Below are 9,872 nucleotides of genomic sequence, written 5' to 3'. Positions count from 1 at the left end.
GAACGGTGAGCAGTTCTCAGGACCCTCATCTGGGATCCCACATGCCTCTCTTGCCCCAGGGCATCTCATTCCCCGAGTCTGTCCATACCCGCCCTTCCCACAGCCCATGCTTCAGAGCTGGTGGGGCTGGGAAGGCCTCCGAGTTTCATGAATGCCCAGGACAGGTCCATTTTTGGATCTGACCGACTGCATCCCCTCAGAGAACATACAAGACCTCGGTTTTCATGTGTCTGCTTTGAGGGAGGCGGGATAGGAAAAAAGCTCAATGAAATGAGTGGGTGTCTGGGCCGTACCCCCAATAGCTGCTATGGCGCATGAACCTCTCTATGGCGCATGGTCCTCTCGGTGTGGACATGGGTGGCTCCAAAGTGAAATTGAACATGAATGTGAAACTACCACCATCTTGTCTAGAGCATTACCTCCCACTGCCCTCATTTGTAAAGTTATACTTAGGCCCCCGACTAATTGTTAGATGGTGGGGAGGGACACAATCACAGAAGTTTGCCGAGCCCTGCCCTCCGCCAATGCCAAGACCTCTGTCCTTGGCATGGACTAGCCATCTGCTGTCTTCTCTCCACGGCCCAGGGCCAAGTGTCCCAAGATTAAATCCATCAGATCCACAGGCAGGTATGTCCATCCCCACTCCTGGTCCGGCCCCTAAGCATGACATCATCACACACACACACACACAATCAGGCCATCTCCGGGGGAGGATGCTGGTCAACAATCACGTGTTGTGTTGCCTCTTTTCCCTGACAGGTTAGCCTGGGGAGGAAGATAAAGTCACTTGGAACCAAGATGGTCATCACAAGCGGAAATGACGACGACCGGGGAGGCCAGGAGAAGGAGAGTAAAGAGGAGAGTGTCTTGGCCATGCTGGGGATCATCGGGACCATCCTGAACTTGATCGTCATCATATTTGTCTACATCTACACGACGCTTTGAAGGGCCCAGGTGGCCCTTGGACGACTCCACATGGCCCGGCGGAGGTGGGAGTCCTATGTGTCAGTGAATCAGTGATGGGACACTGAAGGCAGGCTCCCCCTACACACACACACACACACACACACACACACACACACACACACACACACGCCACTCAGTCCAATGCACCTTCGAACTCGACAACAGCTAACAGCCATGCGTGGATCCTGCTACCGAAAGCAGACTCTGAACAAAGCACAATGGACTCCCCCAGACTCATTCACACACCACCGAGCGCAGCGGCTTGGGCAGGGCGCGCCAACAGACGCCGGGGAGACCAGCTTCTGAGGCTGTAGGGTGGGCAGTCTCCAGGGGGAAACCCACTCTCCCAGGTCGCTGCTGGGGCACCTGTTCAGAGGGATGAGCAGGGCAGGTGCAACTCGGCAAAAGGTCTCTGGGACGAAGGCTTCATTCACCTCGACTCAGCCAACAGTTTTGTACACAACAAAACACAACACTCCGAGGGCAATTGTTGATTGCCACGCCGTTCATCCAAAGTGTCTCCTGGATGCGGGATCATACCTTCTTTTTTCCTTTCTCTTCCATTGGCTTCGCGTGCGTGTGTGTTCCGATCGAGGTTTATAAATATATATTTTTAATAAATGTGCTCTATTTTTTAGCATGAACCAAATATTCGGAGAAGCGCTCCCAGACGGCTAGAACTTACCCGGGTTTCCTCTGCTGCACGTCTTGACTGCAGCTGTTTGTTGTGTGGCCACGTTCATTCTACTTCTCTCTTGTTGAAGCTCTCTCTCTCTCTCTCTCTCTCTCTCTCTCTCTCTCTCTCTCTCTCTCTCTTTCTCATCTGGAGAACATTTCCACATACCAGCCTCAGCCTTGTGGGTGCATGACTTACAATGGTCTGGTGGCCGTTCACGCCGAGATGTGGAGTGGACGGGGCGCCTTCAGGCCACGCCCCCCGCCCCGCCTCTGCACAGACAGGGCCAGAGTGGGAGTGAGAGGTGGACTTCGAACCCTGCGGCCCCCCGGAAGGAAAAGGAACCAGGCTTTCTCTGCAGAGCCCCTGGGAGGCAGAATACTCACCTTTGTCTTGACAGCATTGTGATTTTTTTTTCCCTTCTTGGGACCATTTGTATGGCTGATGGTGTTGTGATCGGCCCGGACAGGGAGGTGGGGGAGAGGCAGATTTCGCATCTGGTGCATAACTCCTTCCTCAGCTAGCCCACCTCGGGCGGTAAGCTGCTCCCTCCTTAGCCATGATAACTGCACCAGTGAATTCCTCCCGGCTCCGGGAGTTGGGTTCTTACCTGGCTGTCCAGGCCTGGTCTTAAAGAAAAGGTCTATATCCCGTCTCCCAGTGCCCCAGCCCAGCCCAGCATCAGCCCTGCCTGTGGGTGGGAGAGGCACCGCCTCGGAGCCTCAGCTCCCAGGTAGCTCCCTCTCCCCCACACAGTGTCTGAACTTCCAACATTAGACCGTGACTTTTAGGGCTCTGTTAAGGAACCAGATCCCGAGCACTTGGTTCTGACATTGATTCGGCAGGTACCGAGGGTGTGTGCTGTGCCAGGTACTGCCCACTCCTTAGGTCAGTAAATTCCACGGGGACGCTGTGGGCTGAGGGCCCATCCTCCCATATCCTCGAAGAAGAAACAAAGGTTCAGAGAGAGCGGGCTGCTTCCCTGGCGTCCCCGTGGCTATTTGTGGTGGAGGCAGGATTCAACCCTCCATCTGACTTGGTTCCTTGGCCCCCTGAGGGTTTAGAGGCTGCAGCGGGGGAGTTGAAATAGGGGCCAGGGCACAGACCCGGCATCTCTTCCCTCCCCATGAAGAGCAACAACCCCAGGGATGCCCTGGGCACTGACCAAATGAACGTCAAGCCAGGGCAAGGGCTAAAAGGAAGCCAGCTGGCAATAGCATGGTGGGGAGGGGCACTTCCCAGGTTCTGTGTGACTCCAGAAAGGCTGTATGAGAATTTGGAACAGTGCACAGAGTAAAAATAATAATCATGATAATAAAGGTGCAATGGATACAAGAAACCCAAAGCTAGTCATGCCTGTTTTTGTGCAGCTGGGGGGTTAGACGCCTTTTCGGTGCTGTTCCTTCGTGAGTCTTTCTTGATTGACTCTTAACCCAGACTGATATTTGTTTGGCGATGACTTTTTCAAGCCTACGGATCGGAATTCTATCCAGGGAGGAAACTGCCTTTGCGATTCTCAGACTAGCTCCCTGGGGAGTGGGGGCTGGGGTGGGGGGTGTCAGTCCTTCCAGGTGCTCTTGGGAGGCAGCTGCCTGTGAGTGACTGCCCAGCAGAAGGACCACTGTGGCCCACTGCTCTACTGTGGCTCGTACCACAGCCTACTGAGGTTCTGATCTAGCAGCAACTCAAACACACACCAGGCCAACGCTTCGCTTCTCCAAGCATCTGGAGCCACCCTGGGGGGCAATGGGAGGGGAGCAGAGAACACGGGAGGTCAAGAAAATCATCGGCTGTGGTGCCCACCCCACCCATGCAAAGACCCAGAATAGGTTGCGGTGCAATGGGCTCCGTGGGGCTTTCAGTGGCCGCTTTTTCAGAAATGGATCACCAGGCCTTTCTCTGGAGGCACATTGGTGTGGACTCAAGCATCCAACCTCCAGTGAGTGGCTACTTTTGTCAACTGTTGGTGTGACCACCTCGGGCCTCCCTGTGGCGGGTAAAGGCTGCCAATGGGCCTAGGTCCTCAGCTTCGATGAGAGAGAGCTCAGCACTGCTGGTCAACAGACTTAAAGACAGAAGGACACCCGGGCTTTTCACTTGGTCCCCATCAATGGGGCCTGACAACAGCCCATGGGGTGGGGTACGGGGTGCATATGAGCGTGTTTGTTTCCTGTGGCTGCACTTACAGGTGATAGGTCCCTAGGAGCCGTCAAGTTGATATTGACAGGTAACAACAGAAGTACGAGGGGGAACCCTCACAAAAATCCCTGATCTTTTTCCTTCCTCAGAGCTACATATTTAAAACTTTTTACAAAGCAACCTTATCACCTTCAAAGTACCCTCCATTGCACTTCATACATTTGTTAAATCTGCGATTCCATTCTTGGGAACATTTTTCAAACTCATCTGTTTGGATGGCTGACAGCACCTCCCTTGTTTTTTTTTCTTCACCTCTTCTATGATGCCATCAAATCACTGCCCTTTCATGTCCCTCTTCATTCAAGGAAACAAAAAGAGGTTGCACGGAGTAAGGTCAGATGAGTAAGGTGTGTGGGACGAGAGGCGTGCTGTTCTTTACCAAAACACCTGGTGCACTGAGCTGGATGCGTGAGCAGGTACATTGTCGTGTTGTCAGAACCAGTGCCCTGTCTTTTTTGCTGCACAATGTTACACAATTTTTTGAGAACCTCTAAATAGAATGCTTGGTTAACAGTCTGACCTGGTGGAATAAAAACTCCAACTGCACTGCAAACTGCAGTATGCATCAACATTCCTGTCCGTTCAGGAAATTGCTGGACATCAGAACCAGGTTTGACATCAGTCAGCATTTCACCTTTTTGGAAATGAGAAACCCACTCAGACCCTTGAGTTCTTCCCACAGTGCTGTCCTTGTAAGCTGTGTCCCACAGCACATGTGTCTTCAGCACTCTCCCCAAGCAGGAAACAGAGTTCCACAGAGTCACTCTGTTCTCTTAAATCAGCCATCACACACACACACACACACACACACACACACTCAACGAGGTTCAAGCAAAACTGCTTTTATGAAAAAATTCACTGTGACAAGAGAGAAACTTTCCAGGTGACACCCCTGGGTTCATTAACTCAGAGCAAGCTGCTCGATGCTGACCTATGGTGGGGATGGGGGTGGGGGTGGGGAATGAGTACTTCGAAAGCTCTGCCCAGTGGAGTTTTTCGGTGTGTTTTTTTGCAGGGGATGGGGGAGCCCCCATATACTGTCTCATACTTGAGACCAGAAGCCCAAATCCAGGCATCAGCAGGCCGTCCTGTCCCCTATGCCTCTAGGGAAAGAGCCTTGTCTTCTGCAGGAGACCCAGGCAATCCTCCCCCAAGCCATGCCAAACTCACCACCACCCAGCCGATTCAGACTCATAGGCAGATGTCTTCACACGACCATCCTCCTCCTCTCGGTCTCCCTACCTCTTAGCAAGACACCACTCAACACCATTCATTGGTTCAATGCACTCTCTGCCATTAGGACCCATGCCACCTTAACAGATAAACACCTTCAGAAACCTTACTTCCCAACAGCTCCTGGAGTTAAGGACTTGTACATATTGGGGATGGGGGGGTGGGGGGCACACTTCAAGCAGCCTGGTTATTCCCATCTCTACGGATGAGGATGCCAGCCAAAAGAGGTGAGCTGACTCTTCAACATCATGCAGCTGGAGACCAGCAGGACTGAATCTTCTAGCTCCAAGTTCACGTGCCTTTATTTAGCATCTTGTGCGGCCATGGTTGTGGACTTGAGCTCTGTTGGAGCCATCGGACTGGTTCTGTCTCATAATACAGAGTTCACCCACCCTACCAGTTCTCCATAACAATACAGCTAGCTAGGCCAGGGAGGGCAGCTCTGTCCATGTCTAAATTGGCCTGGAGTCAAGCACCTCAGGAAGCCAGGCCCGACCAGCAGAGAAGCAGGCTCCCTGGAGTGGAGCCTGGCCGGTGGTTTGAAGTCACAGAGTGGTGACTCATTGGTTCTCAATGCCCTCCCTGTCCTGCCACTCACCATCGGAGTGACCAGGGAAGTTCAGAGGACCTGTGAAACTCAGTGTGCCATGCCCGTAAAAGGTGCAGCATAACTGTTGTGAGGATCCCTGTGAGCACGAAACGCGACAGCCCCTCAAAGCTGTCGGCAAGAGCCTGGCCCATAGCTAGAGTCCGGTGACTGCTAAGGGTCGGTGCTGTTGTGAGTGACCATCAAGTCCGTTCTGACTCAGGAGGACCTAATGTCCTGCAGATGGAAAACTGCCCAGTCCTGTACCAGCCTCGCAGTCACGGCTACGTCTGAGCCCGTTGTAGCCACTGTGTCTGTCCACAGTAATAGTGACCACTTATCGGCAGTCCCTGGGCAGAGCGAACGTGTCAGCCCTCCACCACTCACCCAAAGGCCTGTGATTCAGACCCACACAAAGGTTTCTGGGAAGACGGGCCTGGTGATCGGCTTCCACATGGCCACAACCTCAAATACGCTAGAATTCACCCCATGACAACCTCACCATGGCAGCCCCATGATGAAGGCGATCTTCCCGGTCAGTGGTAGCCACTCCTCTCCCTGGAGAGGGCTATCAGGCTTAATCAAGTAGAGCGTCGTGGAAAAGAAGCAGTCCTTCCATGACGAGATGGCTTGATCTCCGTGCATGGTCATGATTGTGAGGCTGGTTCAGGACCAGCCCGTCCTGCTGACCGTAGAAGGGCTGGTATGAGTTGAAACAAACTCCATGGTCCATAACACACCCCCAGCAACGACCTCTCTCGTCAAGGCAAGCGGGGTAAACTTTACATCCGGGACCTCACTCGTCTGCGCCAAAGCCCCATCAGGAAGGGGTTTCACTGCATCCAATGGACGCAGAAGTTGAGACCTGGAAAGGGGAGTTGACTTAACAAAGGCCTTGGGACCACGTCACCACAAATGGGCTTCAGACCTGGACTTGGGTCTTCACACCGGACTGCTGCCACCTTCCCTCTGGCATCAAAAGAGCATTTAACTCAGTCGCACTGACATTGAGCTAATGCCGACTCATAGCAACCCCCTGGGGGCATCCGAGACTGTAAGTGTTGACGGGAGTAGAAAGCCCAGTCTCTCCCTCGAGCTGCTGGTGGTTTTGAACTGCCGACCATGAAGATCGAAGCCCAATGTGTAACCACTGCACTGCCTAAAGAGCCACCAGAGGTCTTGGAAGGAGCCCTGGTGGTACAATGTTTTTAAGCACCGGGCTGTGAATGTCAAGGATGGTCATTGGTCATTTAAACCCACTAGTCATTCCTCAGAGGGAGGAGGAGGCTGTCTGCTCCTGCAGAGATTCACAGCCTCTGATAGCCTGTGGTGCAGTCCTCCTCGGGCCTATGGGGTCATGATGAGTCAGAATCAATTCCATGGCTGGGTTTCTTGAGTTTGGGGAGGGTCTGAGCTTCAGTGGAGAGAGGAGCATACTTCAAAGACTTTCAAGTTCAGTGTGAGGTACTTAGACCTCCTGAAGGCAAGGGGAAAGGTATGGGGGAGGGGGGGGCTGGGAGGTCCCGCTGATTCTACCAGATGGCGTGGAGGGGAGGCCCAGATAGAATAAAGTCCCAAAGTCAACACAGCCTGCAAGTCTGGAGATCCCAGCAGGAATGACGGTGTGGGGAGAAGGGGAAAGCAGTCTGCTTATTGGGGATGGGGCCACAAAGCCTCTTCCCCTTGCCTGTGTGGGGTTTCTGAGCAGAGCCAAGGGCTTTCCAAGGAGCCCAGGCTCTGCCTCTGCCTTATCCTGAGATAATGCCCCTTAGCCTCAAGGAGCGCAGCTCTGGTAGCCCCTCCTCCCCTCCTCTCCTCTCCCCTCCTCTCCTCCTCCCTCAGTCTGGAGCTGCCTCCAGGTGTCCTACATCCCCCCTCCTTTATGGAGGACCAAGAAGAAAAGGTGGGGATTGGCTCAGTGACTCAGTTCTATTATTTTGTCATCAATTACATTCATAGAGTCATTGCCAAAAGCGAATTACAGGCCATAAAACATGACTCCAAAGGACAAGACTTTGCAGACTACGGCGAAGAGGAGGGGATGGGAGGGGGGACATAATGAGGTAAGGAGGTGGGTGCAGTAAGAAGAGAAGGAAGAGAAGAGGCAAGAACTGGGGTGCTTTCACTCTTCCCCTTTCCTTGAAGGTTGCCACTGGGGGACCCCTTTCCCATTTGATTGGCTGTAGATCATCAGAAAGCTCTCCCACCTCCCCAGGGTGGTCTCCATGACACAATCCCTTCGGCCATTTAAGTACTGTCTTAATCAGTGCTTTGGCTATCTAGACTGTCTATTGGAAAGACACATATTAGGAATAGAATGTTCCAGAGGCCAAATTCCAGGTTCCTCTTCTGAGATAGCTCTCCTAGGAGACCAAATGGCCTCCACCTCCCCATGGGAGGGTCCCTAGGATGGAAGACCCCAAGAAAGAGCTTTCTGTAGGCTGAGCAGTCTTCCAGCATCCCTATAGCATGATATGCTCTCTCACAGGAAGCAGACTGTTAAGCATTTTTGGTTGCTTATAAACTACACAAAATCTGGGTAAAATGTTTCCAGATGAGGGGCTGCATATTGCCACCAGAGACAAGGCCACGTAGTAGCAGCCCATTTGCTCCCCAAAGACTTTTTACTGAGATGAGTGTCTATCATCTTTCATTTCTATTCGCTAATGAGACATTTGTCCAGAATGAGACTAGAGAGTCGTGGCTGGGTGTCTTCAAAGAAGGCTTAGCATTAAAGGATTAGCACATATCCTCCCGCTTGGACAGCAGCCCGCCAGGTTCATAGAGACTCAGCTTCAAAGTCTGTTGTCTGCCCCTGATCCCTAAGAGGGTAGCCCATCCTGGGGCCCAGACAAGTGGAGAATCTTACCGCCCAACCAATGGAGGGCTGGCTGAAGACTTTTTAGAATGTCAGTGAATCAAAAACCAAAAGAACATTTGCTGGTTTCTGTCTCATTGGGATCAAAGGAATCAAAGTCAGTACAATCACAGAGAGGAGGGTCCAGCTCAATCCTGGCTCGGATCCAAACATTTCTGTTCAAAAGTTGCTTCCCTCTGAGTGCCATCCTCTGTCTTTTGATCAGGAAGGGGCCTCTTCCACCATTAAAGCTCAAAGGCACAGACCAGCCCGCTCATCAGTACCGGACCGCCACATCTCAGAGCTGCTGAGATGCCTCCAGGCCACTTACCACTCAGGTGCCTGCAGCACGGAAAAGAACGATGTTAGGCATGTTTGTCCCAAGCCTGGTCATTCTCCACGAGGTTCTTCTGTGGGTGCTGTGGCTGGCTTGTCTGACCCCTTGGCCAGTTCCCAAAGGAATATCGTTTTTATAATCCTTAGAACAGAAGTCAGGCCCTGGGTGATGATGTGACTGGGGCTCCTTGACCCACCTTTGAGAATCCTGTCATCTGAGAGTCCACGTCCCAATCTGGAAAGTCCTTAACTGACTAGGGTTGGCCATGCTCTTTCTTTTTGTAACTGTTTTCTGTTCCAAAGAGCCTAGTGCGTGTAGTTGTAAAGACAGCTATACAACTTTGGGTTGTGACGTTGTGGGACGTGGCTTCAATATTAAAGAGTAGTGTGAGCTTAGTTGGCTCCAAGGGGGATTCTGTTTTGATGTTGGCTTGGCCATCTGAGCCAGGCAACTGATTTGTCCTATTGCACTTTCCTCCTGGAAAATCAGTGGATCATCCCATTGCCTTCAGAACAATACTCAGTTCTCCTTTCTTCTAGGGGCTGGAAGTCATCATGGCAAGATGAGCCAATCTGTGTTCAAGTCCCAGCTTGGTCACTGGACACTGAGTGGCCATCTGATCTTGGGCCAAACCCTCCTGCTCTTATGAACTTTCATTTTCAGTTGAACAATTCCAAGTGTCCCCGTGTTGTTGTGTCGGATGCATTCTTGCATGATATAACTTTGGAAATGAAAGGCTGTGCGCTTCACTTTCCTGTTAGTCACAGCAGTTTCAAGGTATATTTTATTTTCCCAACAAGAAACAGTGATCATCGAATGTGATGCTATTTTTCCTATCGAACTTCATCGCCTGGGATGGTAACGGAGGCCTTTTTTATTGAAATGAAGTACTAGGGACCTGGGAGTTGCTACTTGGTTGTCTTGTGAGCACCAAGCGCTCTTCATTCATTGATGCAAATCCAACTGAGCCGACACCTTTAACATCTTCCTCTTCCCAGGAAGGAAATGAGCAAAGACA

General features: G+C 51.9%; 1 protein-coding gene across 1 annotated transcript; it reads left to right on the top strand.

Annotated features, from left to right (window-relative positions):
- Window positions 1–765: 765 nt before the first annotated feature.
- TUNAR (transmembrane neural differentiation associated intracellular calcium regulator) lies at window positions 766–945 on the top strand. Its single transcript, XM_075531028.1, has one exon. The coding sequence runs from the start codon at window positions 799–801 to the stop codon at window positions 943–945; it is 147 nt and encodes a 48-aa protein (XP_075387143.1). The 5' UTR covers window positions 766–798.
- Window positions 946–9,872: the final 8,927 nt, after the last annotated feature.

The sequence above is a fragment of the Tenrec ecaudatus genome, chromosome 14 (genome assembly GCF_050624435.1).
Source record: "Tenrec ecaudatus isolate mTenEca1 chromosome 14, mTenEca1.hap1, whole genome shotgun sequence".
Taxonomy (NCBI): Eukaryota; Metazoa; Chordata; class Mammalia; order Afrosoricida; family Tenrecidae; genus Tenrec; species Tenrec ecaudatus.
Note: the sequence above shows the minus strand (reverse complement) of the source record. Positions and strands in the feature narration are given on the sequence as shown.